This window comes from Amblyraja radiata, chromosome 3 (assembly GCF_010909765.2).
Source record: "Amblyraja radiata isolate CabotCenter1 chromosome 3, sAmbRad1.1.pri, whole genome shotgun sequence".
NCBI classification, from domain to species: domain Eukaryota; kingdom Metazoa; phylum Chordata; class Chondrichthyes; order Rajiformes; family Rajidae; genus Amblyraja; species Amblyraja radiata.
In genome coordinates, this window is record NC_045958.1 from 85237144 (window position 1) to 85252739 (window position 15596).

General features: G+C 41.6%; 1 protein-coding gene across 5 annotated transcripts in view; it reads right to left on the reverse strand.

Moving 5' to 3' along the window:
- LOC116971237 (SWI/SNF-related matrix-associated actin-dependent regulator of chromatin subfamily E member 1-related-like) overlaps positions 1–15596 on the reverse strand; it is a 38276-nt gene that overhangs the window by 11965 nt on the left and 10715 nt on the right. For 3 of the 5 annotated variants that reach the window (XM_033018223.1, XM_033018224.1, XM_033018225.1), the window contains 5 exons: positions 15368–15491; positions 13368–13577; positions 2129–2249; positions 1837–1874; positions 1144–1222 (listed from right to left, as the gene is read on the reverse strand). In XM_033018223.1, the coding sequence (XP_032874114.1) occupies positions 1144–1222; positions 1837–1874; positions 2129–2249; positions 13368–13577; positions 15368–15491 (572 nt within the window). The remainder of the gene's footprint in view (positions 1–1143; positions 1223–1836; positions 1875–2128; positions 2250–13367; positions 13578–15367; positions 15492–15596) is intronic. The other 2 variants (XM_033018226.1, XM_033018228.1) reach the window with 2 other exon arrangements.

Sequence of the window (15596 nt, forward strand, 5' to 3'; positions counted from 1 at the left end):
CTTCAATTTTCAGTTCAGACAACAGATAATGGACATTATGTATGCAATCAGCATTCCTTAATGTTTTTATAGTTTAAAGGTGTTCTTTCTTGTTATACCTTTGTTAATTATACAATACCAAAGTTCGTCGTTTTGATCAGCATATTAAGTAGCCTTTGTTCACTTTGCCATAAACACTGTGTGATTTAAGATAGATGCACATCAGTGGCTTCTTTGTTTTACATCCTATTATGCATATTAATTTTTTTACATTCATATTTCATGCAAGTGATCTTCATAAGCTAATATTTCCAATATCATGGCACCGATTAATACTGACAACTTTTCAGAACCATCCGACACATCTATTTTGTACTAAAAAGATCTTAATAAAATTTTCATGGAACACACAATTTAATAAATGCATTTAAATTGTCACAATTATCCAGACGAAAACAACTCATTTAAACAGATGACTGATGGCACCCTCAAAGTCATTATGAAATGTCCTCCAATGGAAACAATAACCTTTTGATACTGCAAGGTCTCCAAGCCCATCATGCTGTTTTGGATTTTCCAATAACAAAAGGGCATCTAAAATCTATAATCATTTATAATCAATGTCTTTTGCATTATAGTTTCATCCGATTCCCTAAAACACAAGTTCAAAATAAACAATGACCTGTTCCTATAAATCTCTCACAAATCTAAATCATGCCTTCACTGATTACATTTATTCACAATTCATCTATTCACTTAATTTTAAGATTTGAACATTGTGTTGAAATCCTTCCATTGCATCACAACACTCCAGATTTTTAATCTCCTCCTTACTACGTCTTATTTTCACCTTTGTTCCTCTGAAGTTAACCTGTTACATTCCTCCTGCGTTCACGGCATAATTCACAGCCAATGAGATCCCACTCTGTATCTTAATTCTATTCCTCAACCTTCAACTCTCCAGGTTCCATTACTTCTTCACAACCACCTTTAAAAGGCACCTTTTTGACCTTCTTCCTTGGCTCAATATTCATTATCCTAAAAACTTAATTATATTTCTCAATTACATCAGCAGATGTATACAAATTCAAAAGTGGATTTTTTTGTACAAATTTAAATCATACAAGTGCACAGGTTTAAAGTAAAATATTATTGATTCCCTACCTTTGTTATGATCAAGAAATTCTTCTGTAAATATTGGAATATTAAACATAGACATTTTCCCTTGCTGTTCGTTGTTCTTCTGAGAAAATAAAATGATAAACTGAATTAAAGATGAGAGCCTTTAAATAATGCTTATTAAATCTATTGGATTGTGCTGATTCATACTGCTAAGCAAGACTGAACTAAACAGAAGCCTATACCACTTTCAGAATTTTTATGTTTTTTTTTTAACGTACTTCTGGTGCAACAACTTCATGTATAAGCAGTCTTCAACTAAATAAGCACCAGCAATGTGGTACGGCTGTTATTGCAGTTTATTTCATGGTCAATGAGGAAGCCTATCTGGATGGACAGAACACTCTAAATTAAATGCTACAATTTTGTATATTAGCTGAGACACCTAGACTTGTGGCTGTTTGGACCCTTCCTCTCCAGTTGAAACATACTTGTGTTATAGAGCCACCTGGTGTCACTTTCCTACGCTGCAATGTAAATTAAATATTTTTATGGAAACAGCTGCTGAAATTGTATCTGCAACTTGACTGATATAATTTGGCAAATCTGAAGGCTGATTATAATGCAAACAAAAGACACAACTGTAATAAAAAGACTGACAAAACTGAACTCCTTTTCTGAAAATAACCCAACTGCAGCATTTATTTCAATACCAAGGTGCATTCCAGAAGCTCTTACCTCAGCATGCATACCATTTGACAATGAATGAGCGGTTTCTAAAAAAAGCATAGAATGATAATTAATTGAGAAAGACAGAGTCTTGGAAAAGTATTGATCCATAAAATTTCCACCCATGTCTTACTGTACCTTAGTTTTATTTTCTTTGCAATCTGACGTGCAATGAAAAGATACAAATCGGTAAACATCTATTTTTAGTTTGCCACTAAGAATCCAGCTCTTAGACTGAACAAATATTCAGTCTAACACAGTAGTAGAACACAGTATAAATGATAAGAAAAAGCATAACTACCTTTCCTTAGCTTCTTTTCCTGGATGCCAATTTTGCTCATTTTGCAAGCTTCAGTTCGCTGATACTCCTGCAGTTCTTTTATGTACTGTTGCTTTGCCCGCTCAGCTTCATCCAGATAGCACTTAAAAATGAATGTGTACTTTTAACAATATAGAGTGGAGGGAATCAGAAGTAAATAATTCCTTGCTTTAAAGGACATTTGAAGAAACATTAACATTCATGAAAATATATCATCCCAAAATAATGGCAGACTTAGCAGTGAGCAGCAAACACTGCAAGTTAATTGCTAAAGCCAGTAAAATAATTGTAATTACATTTTGCTTTCCTCCCAGCAGATACCCAGAAAAACACGGGAAGGTTCTTCATCAATTAAGTCTTGCGCATTGTTGCATTATTCGGATTTTACCGGGGTATCACACGATGGTTGACAAAACTGGATCCATACAGAAAAATCTGAAAACCCCATACAGAAAAATCTGAAAATATTGATGGCAGGGCTCGAAATTAACGATTGCCCGGGTGCCAATGACCACCCAAAGTGCCGCCGGGCAACCTAAAAGCAGAGTCATTTTGCCCGGCTTGGCACTGCAGATACTGGTTTATACCGAAGATAGACACAAAAAACTGGAGTAACTCAGCGGGTCAGGCAGCATCTCTGGAGAAAAGGAACGTGAGGTTTCGTGTCTGTGGCGGGCTGTATTGTGGGGCAAAGATATTAGGTGCGTGGTGACGAAGGGTCGGAGCGAATGACGGGCCCCGCACAGCGGCAGCGGCTCCATCTCCTCTTCCTTCCGCACCCCGCCCACCCTGATAGCGGCCGCTGTTAGCAAATCCGCTAACGCCGATAACCGCTTTCAAAACAAACCTTCTCGCACGCCAAGGCCGGGAGGATGGAGGGAGGGAGAGGCCTCCTTCCGCCATCTGAAGCATCTGCACCAAATATCCTATAGCCTATAGGATCGTTGAGCTGCACCGCTCTGCCCCGCATCTTGCTGTTGGCTGGAGGAGGGGAGGCGGTGGCGAGGAGTTCACAACCGCCTCCCCCTTTGGCAATTGCACTTGGCGGTGGACAGGGACAGCAAAGGCAGCGGGGCGCTGTTGTCCGAAGAGCGCTGACCTTCCTTCCTCCCCACCTCCCCCCTCTCTCTCTCTCTCTCTCTCTCTCTCTCGTACGCCCCCTTCCACCCCTCTTATCCTGGGACCCCTCCTCTCCATCCCGCACTGATCCCCATTCCCGCCTCTATTCAGTCCTCACTGACATCCCCTGTGCTCCCCTCCCCATCTACCCCCCCTCAATCTATTCATCTTGCGCTGATCACCCTATCCACCTCGCATTGATTCACCTGCCACTCCCCTTCCATCCTACACTGGTACCCCAATTCATCCTGTACTGACCCCCCATTCCCATCCATCCTGCACTTCTCCTCCATTCATCCTGCACTTATCCCCTCATTCATCCTGCACTGGTCCCCTCATTCATCCTGTACTGATCCCCTCATTCATCCGATACTGATCTCCCCATTCATCTTTTACTGATTTCACCATTCATCCTGTACTGAACCCCTCATTCATCCTGTACTGAACCCCTCATTCATCCTGTACTGATCTCCCCATTCATCTTTTACTGATCCCCTCCATTCATCCTGTACGGATTCCCTCATTCAACCTGTACTAATCCACTCATTCATCCGATACTGATCCCCTCATTCATCCTGTACTGATCACCATTCATCCTGTACTGATTCCCTCATTCATCCTGTACTGATCCCCCATTCATCTTTTACTGATCCCGCCATTCATCCTGTACTGATCCCCTCATTCATCCTGTAGTGATCCCCCATTCATCCTGCACTGACCCTCCGATCCACACTGTACTGACGCCCCCCCCATTCATCCTGTACTGATCCCCCCCCCATCCATCCCGTACTGATCCCCCCATTCCCCGTGCTCTCCCCTCACAATTTTACATACTCCAACACATACTAATTCACCTGCCTCAATCCAACCATTCCGTACCGATTGCCTTCTCAACCCCCCCCCCCCGCCATCTATCCACCCCACACTGATTCACACACACACACACTCCCCCCCCCCCCCCCCCCCCCCCTTCCCTGACCCTATTGTGCTGGAAATGTCTTCAGAGCGAACATTGACTATGTTTGATAACGGAATGCAATCAAATATGTTTTAATTCCCAATGTTATTATTTGTTTTAGTCCATAAAGATGGATTAATTAAATTGTGAACACGTGAAACATTAAAACCGCAGTGTTCGATTGCTACCGTTGACACGATGTTACAGGATTCATTTTAATGGCAAATCAATGCTCTTAATATGGAGTATCAGTACTATAGTTATTTAATGAGCAACATTCACAACTATACGTTGGATTTATCCAGGTTTTACTTCTACAGTCGGTCATATATTTGGTCAGGAGATATTTCAGTTGAAATTTTAACGTTAATTCTGAAGTGGGAACGATGGAAAAAGCGTTTATCAATATTTTTTTTTAATCTGATGCGTCTAAACTGGGTATCTTCATTGTTGTTCACAACACGTACATCTAATCTGAATGTCCGGTAAGGTGGTGTTTTGACACCTTTAAACATGTTACCAAAAGAACATTTGCTGCAGTTATGTCCTTTTCCCATCTCTTGTCAGTTAGTGTAATGTTTAATCTGTCAGATGGTTAAACAGCTATTATCATAAAATGCCTTTAGAAATTTCCTTGCAACCTGTATATTTTGTTATGGATAAATTATGTGGGAAGTGAGAGTGTTTCTGTGCCAATAGCAATAACGCCCCATGCTACGGCCGTGTCATGGTAATTTTCGGTCCTTCACAGAAAACATGCTTGCATCACTCTGTAGTGTGCATGGTTAAGCATATATGTTACCATGGTCCAGGATTTATTGACACAGGTTGATCATACGCTGAATAATCCAACCACATTTTTGTTTGGAAGTGGAAAGAACTAATAGAAATTGCATTAATTGCAATGTGTAAAAAGAGTTGAGATACTGTATTATAATTTTGTTGCATGTCATTATGGTATATATCATGCCTTGATTGGTGAATATGTTTAGTTTGTGACTTTATTTGAAGCAGAAATAATATGTGAATGCTTCATTGAGCATAATTCTGACTGGTAACAACACACTTCGTCCGAGCACATTATCGCATGCGTCATGCAAACAGTCTTAAATGACCACCTAAACTATTATTTGGCAACCTAAAAAGCTGCCAAGGTTGCCCGGCTGGCAACAGGGAAAAAAAGTTAAGTGAGAGCCCTGGATGGTGGTCAAATTTAGTTAGTACCACTATACCTTTTGTCTTCTAAACACTCTGAAATGCAAAAAGAAGAAAAAAGCAAGAACAGACTTCTATAAAGATCCCTTTAAGTTTGTAAGGCATTTTCACAAAAGAGAAAAGCGTCAAAAAAGGAGGTTGAAGGACACATCAGAACCATCCCCACTGATGAGCTAAAAGATGAACCGATACTTGTCCCCGATGATATCAACAAGACCTTGCTCCAGGAAACCTCAAGCTGTGGTGCTTCCAGTATGGCATACTACCAAGACTCATGTGGCCTTTAACTGTGTATGAAATCCCCATCAACAGAGTGGAAAAGCTGAAAAGAATGATCAGCACACATGTGAAACAGTGGCTTGGACTTCCACGACGTTTAAGTCTTGTCGGACTGTACAGGAGTGGCAAATTGGAATTAGCCATTGTAGGTCTTGTGGAAGAATTCAAATGCACTAAAGCAAGGTTGCTCATGACCATCATTGAATCTGAAGATACTGTTATTCGAACAGCGCACCCCCCATGTGGCAATCTAAAGCAGTTCAGAGTGCAAAGTATGCTCTTCATTTCCGGGATGTGGTTGGCCAAGTACAACATGGGAGAGCCGGGCTCAGGCTTGTACCAAAAGCTCCTCAATGGCACAAGGCGTCATCCGTGCATAAGAGACGGCTCGTGGTGGAGGACGTGTGAAGACAGGAGGCAGAGCGGCAAGCCAAGGCCGTCTCAATGGCCAGGCAGGGCCAATGGACTAACTGGGAGAGCCTGGAAAAGAGGAAACTCAGCTGGCATGACATTGGCAAATGGAGGGATCTCGGCTAAGTTTTGTCATCAGAGCCACATATGACATTCTATCTTCACCACAGAACCTGAAGCAGTGGTTCGGAGAAGACCCCTCTTGCTCCCTTTGCCAAGCACCTGCATCACTAAGGCACATTTTAACAAAATGCACTAAGATCCTTGCCAAAGAGCGTTGCACTTGGCGGCATAACCAAGTTCTCAGACAGTTGGCATCAATCCTGGAAGAGGCGAACGTCACAAATGCTTCCCCACAAACATCAGCAGGAAATGTCCACTTCACAACATTTGTACCAGCAGGCTAACCTTCAGAGCACCAGATAACATCAAAGGATGCAAGCATACTGCAGCCTGCTCGGGATTGGAAAATGGACGTAGACTTGGAAAAAAAGCTTGTGTTTCCCCCAGACATTGTGGCTGCAACACTCCGGCCAGACATGGTCCTGTGGTCCACAACAGCCAAGTTGGCATACGTTGTGGAATTGACAGTTCCATGGGAAGATGGTGTTGAAGAAGCTTATGACAGGAAAAAGACCAAGTACTCTGAACTGGCAACAGAAGCTGTCCTATTAGCTCTACATTGCCCGCTCAGCTTTATCCAGATAGCACTTAAAAATGAATGTGTATTCTTAACAATATAGAGTGGAGGGAATCAGATGTAAATAATCCCTTGCTTTAAAGAACATTTGAACATATTAACATTCATGAAAATATATCATCCCAAAATAATGGCACAGACTTTGCGGTGAGCAGCAATCACTGCAAGTTCAATGCTGAAGCCAGTAAAATAATTGCAATTTCATTTAGCTTTGCTCCCAGCACATAACCAGAAAAACACTGGAAGGTTCTTCGTCAATTAGGTCTTGTGCATTGTCGCATAATTCGGATTTTACAGGGGTATCGCATAAGGTAGGCAAAACTAGCCCCATACAGAAAAATCTGAAAATATTGATGGTGGGCAAATTTAGTTAGAACCATTATACATTTTGTCTTCTAAACACTCTGAAATGCTCCTGAATATCTCAAAATCATCCAACAATATTTGGTAACATATTAAAGCTTGAAAACTGTCTAAAAGGAGCATGTGATTTGGTGTCTTGGTGGATAAGTTTAAAGGGAGTGTTGGAACTAGGTTATAAAGGAGCAGATTTTGATTCTGTAATGCTAGCAGAGCAAGCAAATAAAAGGACTAGTCATCCAGGTATGTGAACTAACTATCCACAGATCCAAATTAAACTCCAGCAGCTATGGAATTTAAATTCATATAGTAACTTAGAAAAACTTGTCTTTGATGATTAGTACAAAACTGTCGTATTGTTATAAAACAAATTTGATTCAGTAATATCCATTCAGGGACAAAATTTGTCATCCTTACTTAGTCTGTACAATATATGACTCCAGACCCATGTCATGTGGTTGGCTCTTAAATGGCCTCTGAAAAGATCTACGAAGTCTTTGTTCACGGATACATTCAGATCCACAGGTACAGGGAAAGCACCACACACAGATTCCCCTTCAATTTACACAGCTCTAATATGAAAATCTATTGCCAATCTTTCCTTGCTAGATTTTCAGCGCTGTCATTTAACTAAATTTTGGAACGCTCTAGTCAACAGCAAAGTTGAATCACCCTGCACAACTGCAGCGGTTCAAGAAAACACCTCATCCAGTCTTCTGAAAGGCAAATACAAATGGGTAATAAATGACACCCAGTTCCCAAATCAATGAATTTTAAAAAGGGGAAGAAATGAATACCAACAATAGACTAACTTAAGTAGGTGATTTACAAGTTAGACCGGAGGAAGACTTCTATTTTTTGAACAATTCCATTAATGGTGTTGCATCCCCTTTCTCGCCATCCCTCCCCCACCTAAGTCGTACCAGCTTCAAAGTCGTCTTGTTGAGTCTCATTGCCTGTACTCGTTTTCACCTAGCACACAGTTAACAATGACCTGTTTCCTTTATCATGGTTATGTTTTTGCATATTGTTCATTCATTTGTTCTATATCTCTCATTTCCCTTTTCCCTGACTCTCAGTCTGAAGAAGGGTCTCAACCCGAAACATCCCCTGTTCCTTTTCTCCAGAGATGCTGTCTGAACTGCTGAGTTAATCCAGATGTTTGTGTCTATCTTTACTTTATCAGCACGTACATTTATCTGTTGTGTCATCTTCATTAACCTGCTTAGTTACTTTAACAAAATAATTTGTTCCAATTAATAGTAAGATTAAACGAGAACTTACCAGTTTGAAGTTTGATCTTGATTTTATGAGGAGTTACGATAAGCGATTACGTGAAGAAGGGCCGTCCGTCTGCGTGCGCGTCAATCTTCAAAGCAGCGGTGTTAAATCACAGATAAAAAAGAAGACCTGAGAATAGTAAGATTGTGAAAAACTAGAACTTCCATATGACCTTGATAATATGAGGGTGGAAGCGGTGGGCACGTAATCGCTCATCGTAACTCCTCATAAGATCAAGATCAAACTTCAAACTGGTAAGTTCTCGTTTAATCTTACTATTTTACTTCGGAGTCATGTGAGTGACTACGTGAAGATTTCAAAGCTCTGTGATTTCACGCCGGTTACGAATCCAGGTGTCACACATTGAATGGATTGACCATGGATGAGAGTATTATTAAAGCATTCAGACATAACGTAGTTAGTAAAGACACTGATGCTTTAAAATAAAGAAAAATAAATGTTTTATTAGCTTCCCCTCCGAACCTGTGGGAAAACTAGGTAACCGAACTTAAGATGGCACGAGCAAATACCCCTGGTCCGATAATGGGTTTGTTATAAAACCGCTGGAACGTTCTTTCGTTCACCCATCCTGCAGCCGCTAGGATGTCATCAAGGAGTACGTACATCGTTCTTGCTGCCGACGTAGATGCAGCCCTGGTGGAGTGAGATTTAAAGATATGAGTATTTATTCCCGCTACCACCATTACCTCCTTTAACCATCTGGAGATAGTTTGTGTTGACACCTTTCGGTGTGGTTTCTTATTGCTGATGAGGACCGATTGTTCTGAGCCTCTGAGGTCCTCCGTAACTCTCAGGTAGTGGTGTAAATGTGTTACCACACACAATCGTTGGTCCTCTGGATATGCCAGGAACTGGATCTTCATCCCTGGCATTCCTGGCCGTCTCTGTTTGATCAGGTCCTTAACAACGAATGTTATGTTATTCGTATTGTTGGTCATGTAGTCCAGTCGCAGTTTTTGTAGTGTCTGGACTCTTTGGGCTGTTATTAGCACCATCAGCATAACCACTTTCAATGTTAGTTTTGACAAAGATAAGGCCATTGGCTGTCCCCACTGACGAAGTAAGGTCAGTACCATGCTCACATCCCATGTGTCCATGTACCTAGGCCTTGGGGGTATCGAATTGTAAATTCCCTTCATGAATTTTATTACGAAGGGGTGCGTTCCTATCGGCCCGTGCCCTACCTCCAGTGTCAGATAGGAGGATAGTGCACATCTGGCACTGTTGATTGCGCTATAACTTAATTTATAGTCATAGTACAGGGCTGATAGGAATTCCAAGACATCTGTTATCCAAACTGTGTTGTATGTTATATCGTTTGCATGGCAGAAAGCTTCCCACTTCTTAATACGAGTGGCGTACTGTTTTTTGGTACTGTCCCTCCATGCCTTTGTGATGACATCCACAGTTCGTTCGGATAGTCCAATGTCTTGAAATGGCCTCCTCAGAGTCTGCAAACCAACAAATTAATCCGGTCAGAAAGTGGATGGTTGCTCCCTGAAACTGGGTTTACTAGGAGATCTCTCCTCTTTGGTACAACCATTAATGGCTGGACTATGATCCCCAATATTTTCGGGAACTAGGCTTGTGTAGGCCAATCTGGTACTACTAAAATGCCTGTGGCTTTGTCTTGCTTGATTTTAGTCAAGCATCGGTTTATGAGGCAGAATGGTGGGAAAGCATAAATATACATTCCTCCCCAGTTTAGAGAAAAAGCATCCACTGACTCTGCTCCTGGGTCCGGCTCCCAGGACACATATCTGGGTAATTGATGGTTTAATCTAGATGCAAACAGATCCAAATCTGGAGTGCCAAATCGTATAGTTATTTCGTTGAATACCGTACGATTCAACATCCATTCTATATTATCATTAAACATTCGTGACCTTTCATCTGCCACCGTGTTATATCTTCCTGGTAGATATACTGCCGTAACCCAAATATCCCTCTCGATGCACCAGTGCCAAATGAGGTTAGATAATCTGTCACAGGATACAGATTTTACACCACCCATGTGATTGATATATGCTACTGCAGTAGTATTATCAATCTGAATTTGAACATGCACATGTTGCATGTTGTTACAGAGAGACTTGAGCCCATATTGTGCCCCCAACAATTCTAGGTAATTGATTCCATATAGTTGGAGTATAGTAGACTCTTGCTCATTCCATCTGCCTCCACAGCTCCTGACTGTGTTTGTGGCTCCCCATCCTAAACCACTTGCGTCGGTTTGGAGAAACACTGATGGGCTCTAAAGTAAGATTTCTCTTGAGCTGAGTCTTATGTTTGCCATCCACCATTGTAGTTCAATAATGGCTTCAGCTGGTAACCGCATTGATTTGCCAAACTGACCTGCATGCAATTTCAATGCTCGTTCCTTTGCCCGCTGTAAATGCTGGTAATGCAAAGGTCCGTAGCATACTGCAGGAAAGGCAGCTACCAATTTGCCAATTACACTTGCTGTTTGTCTGATAGTTGGTTTGTGTTTTTCTATCAGATCATTGCAGGCTTTCCTCAAGTCTTGTTGTTTGCCTTTAGGCAAAGTCACCAACATGGTTACTGTATTGATAGTAAATCCTAGGTAATCAAATACCTTGGTAGGAGTTAATTTTGATTTAACTGGATGGATTAGGAACCCAAGTTTTTCAAACAGGGTTTTGGTTGCCTTGACTGTTGCTTCTGCCAATTCTTTGGTGACTCCAAAGATGAAAATGTCATCCAAATATGCCATGACTATGTGATTTTGAGATCTTAGCAGCCCCAGAATTGGTTTCAGTAATTTGGTAAACAGTCTAGGGGCTGATGTCAACCCATTTGGCAGAGCCTTGTATTGCCATTATTGACCCATCCAGGTAAACTTCAAATATCTCCTATACTCTTTGTGAATAGACACCGAATAGTATGCATCTTTGAGGTCGATGCATGCCATATAGCCATTTTTGGAAACCAACTGAGTTGCTGTTCCAAAATTTTCCATTTTAAAGTGTTTATATTGCACATATGTATTTAGTTCCGTAAGATTCAAAATAATGCGGATCCCTCCATCTTTTTTCTCTTTTGAGAATAAATTGGATATAAATTGGTGAGGTTCTGTGTATGACCTCTCAATAACATTATTGTCAGATAACGTTTCAATTTCTTTTTGTATATTCATTGTGTCTTTTTGGAAAAAGACATATGTGCGAATATTAGAATGTGTTGGTGGTGGTGATGAATTCAAATTGAACTCAATTTTGAATCCTTCTATACTGTGCAGTATGAATGGATCCTTAGTAACCCAACACCATTCTTTTAAGAAGTATTTTAATCTTCCACCCACCTGTAAGTGAGGTTCGCCTGGTATGTTCCCTGAGGAACTGGTTTGACTTACCTCTGTTGTTACTGGCGGCGTGGCGCTGGTTTTCGTCCGCGAGGTTTGGGGAGCAGAGCTGGTAGTTGCTCTCTCCTCATCCTCGCTGTCGGCCTGCTGGGGCCTGCCCCTAAAAAAGACCTTGACTCGGGTGTGAATCTTCCTCGGGTGCCTGGCTCTCTAGGTGTAAAACGCCGAAAGCTGTAGGGGTGGAATATCGTGGATGGACCCCTGGGTGTGGCCTGACCTCTTGTTATGAGACGCACGGTTTTTGCCCAGTCATCCAGGTCCCGTACCTGTCTTGACAGGTCTTCCCCGAACAGGTAGTTTGCGGGCTGGATGTTGCTAGCTTTGCAAAGAGCTGCAAACTTCGAATTTATTGCTGGTTTTATTGCCTCTTTCCGAAAGCAGTTTATTTCGAAGCGGGCATTACATAGCAGTGCCATGGTGTCCTGTTCCCGGTCAGTGAGGAGGCCTCCTTCCACACCCCCTGCAAACGAAGTAATTCCAGACCCCAGCAGGTTTAATACTTTTTGGAACTTCAGTTCCTGGTTCCTGATGATGGGGCCTATTTGCCCCCAAATTATATGGTTCACCGCTTGAACCTTGAGGGAAGCACAGTTAGATGGTGGGGGGTACCTGTTCAGGGTTTCTTCCATGACGAGATCTTTGAGTTGATGAGACGCCAAGTAGTTGATGTTACTTGCTAGGTTTTCATCCAAGGAAGCACCCAGTGATGTGGTAATCGCAAACTTAGTTGATTGTAGAGGTACTTCCTCCAATCTCCCCTGGGAGTGTTCCCCCCTTGTGCTTCCAAACTCTGAATCCGGGTAATCCCCGTATGTACTTCCCCCTTCCATGGGAAAGACATAGTGCTGCCCAGAGTATGAGGCTGCTGGCACGGTCTGTAGAAGGGACTCGTGCTGATATTGCTCCTTTCTCCGGAGTTTATCATTGTGGAGCTGCTCCATGTGGGAGAGTCGTGGGAGAGTCGTCCTCAACGCTTCCCGATGAGGGAGTGTATCCCTCTTCCCCGGACTCATCCGAGTCTACGGGTCTAGCAGACTTATGGGTGGCTTTACGCCCCGCCGGGACCACCACGGTGCTTTCCTCCTGCACCAAGTCTGCTGCTGCCGGTTCTGATGCCGGCGACAATGTCGGCGAAAATGACCGTCGTCCGCTACCGGGAATGCTGCGGTCTTCGGCAGCTGGTTTCCCCGCGGACCGTCTCTTCGACATTTTTTGGGGCTCTGAAAAACAAATAATTTCCTTAGCCCGAACAGAAAGCGCAGGGTAAGTAGTTCAACTTTTCTTACCTGCCGCCTTTTTAAAATCCCAATGGCTAGGAGGACGCAGTGCCTCTCCAGTCCGTTGCGCACGTTGCTTTCAGACGTAATGACGCGCACGCAGACGGACGGCCCTTCTTCACGTAGTCACTCACGTGACTCCAAAGTAAAATCAGATATCTTACAGGCTTTTCAAAATTAATTGTAATAATCCGATTATACACTGTAAATCAGCAAACCTGTTTGTCTTCAGGCTGGAGTTTGCTCCATTCACTGCCCAATGTCTTGATGATTTCTTGAAAAGGTAGATCTGGTTGCTGTGCACGCAGTTGTTCGCGACGCTCATTCAGGAACCGCATGTAGCCTGTAAGTGGAGCTTTGGGACCATTGGGTACGTTTTTTTGGCGCTTTTTGCCCTTTGGCCGGCCTCTTTTCTTGGTCACACGCTGCTAATGTAAATGTAAAAAATTGAACAACCAGTATCAAATCTGGAGTTAAATGCGAACATCACCAAACGATACTTTATTTTTGTTTTAAAAGCAACAAGATCAAACAATTCACCAGTGCTTTATTTTTGTTTTAAAAGCAACAAGATCAAACAATTCATCACTTGAACAATTATAATAACAGCACATTTTCAATCAGTTTTCAGCATGATAACTAAATTTTACTGGCATTCCTTGTTTATTTTTCCCACATTGATAATATTAAGCACTAAAGATCATATAAAGAATGGCAATTTGCCCAGTGAGCAGACTGTCCCAATGGGTCCATTTTCTGAACACCCCCAAAAGAGAACATTTCCCCTCCTGGTGCCCATTGTGAGTGAAATGCACAATTTGGAATCCAACTTTCAAATCTGAGATTCACGCCAGCAGCATTTAAACTTTCTAAACTCCACTTTACATATCACTGGCAAGTCAGAGAGAGAAAACCCTCATTCCAAAATCTCCCAAATATTGTAGACAACAGCATTTTTGTTTAGTATACGTTTGGCATTCTATCAAATCTCCTCACTGTGCAATATAATACTTTCATGTTAAATCATCCTCTCTGAAATGATAAATCCCGATTAAAATCTGACGGAACTGCATCTGGAATGATGAGCTTTCGCTGCATCAGTTCATACCAAACTAAGAAAAATTTTACAACATACAGTGCAATCCTAAATCCTGGTTGATTGTTTAAATGTTCCAGTGTATGAAATATACATACAAACACATTATGGCTGAAGTCTCTCAATAAGACCCAGTATCCGAGCCATTATGTCTATTCACCTACATGAAACTAAACCATCGCCTGTCTCAACCAATTAGTAAATCTAGGGATGGATGGGTAGAACTGTCTCCAAAATATGATACTCAACCATTGAAGAGGATTCATCCATGTTCCCTTGATTTAGAAATTAAGGAAAACATAGATTCATCCTCTTATTTTTCATATTGGAAATATTTTGACAAAGGGAAAAGCTGAAGCAGAGATTAATGCATGCTTTATATGAACAAGTCACATGGTTGTGCAGCATAAAACAGGCTCTTAAACTCAGATCTATGCCAACGATCGTGCCTTTCTACACTAATCCCACTTGCTTGCAGTAATTCCATGTCCTTCCATGCCCTGTCTTCCATGCCCTGTCAAATTAAATGTAATGATTGTTCCTGCCTCCAGCACCACCTCTAGCAGCTCATGCAAGGGACCAAATGCACTGAGAAAAAAAATACCCCAGATTACCTTTAAATCTTCTTCCAGATGGCTTTATGTACTCCTATCATATCACCTCCCAGCCTTCTTCACTCCAGGGAAAACAATACCCCCATTATGACTCAAGCCTTCCATTTCAAGTAACATTCTTTCGAATCTTTTCTCCAACCTCTTGAGCTTAATTATGTCCCATGTGACAGGCATATGTTATCAACTGACAGTACTGATAACTGAGCAGCTTGGACAATAATGTGCTCCTCCCAAGAAGATAGCAATTAACTATTCACATGCCTATCTGCTGCTTGGGAAAGTCATGTATCAAGAATGGCTGGATGACAAGCAAAGCAAGTAGCATAGATCTAGTAATTAACATTTACAGAAAATAAATAATATTTTTGCCTGGATCTTTGTCGTTGTCAACTAAATGGTGGTTTTGTTTTGATCAAATGAAACTGGAAATCATTCATTAACAAAATCAACCCCTGAGAATTGGCAGATACATGGCAGATATAGGCAACTTTCAGATTGCACTACTCACTTCTTCATTTATCTTCTCAATGTGTTTTTCATTTTGCTGTGATCCATAGTATATATTATGACCTTTTGAAGTCTTACTCCCATCCTGTTTTTCTCCAGGTGGTGATCCCAGAGTACTCGAGCATCTATAAAGGCAATACAACAGAAGTATTAGGATTCACATTCATTTACAATATAAAACACAGATACGATGTCACAAAAGTAACTGCATTGCCAAATCTTAATTGGGT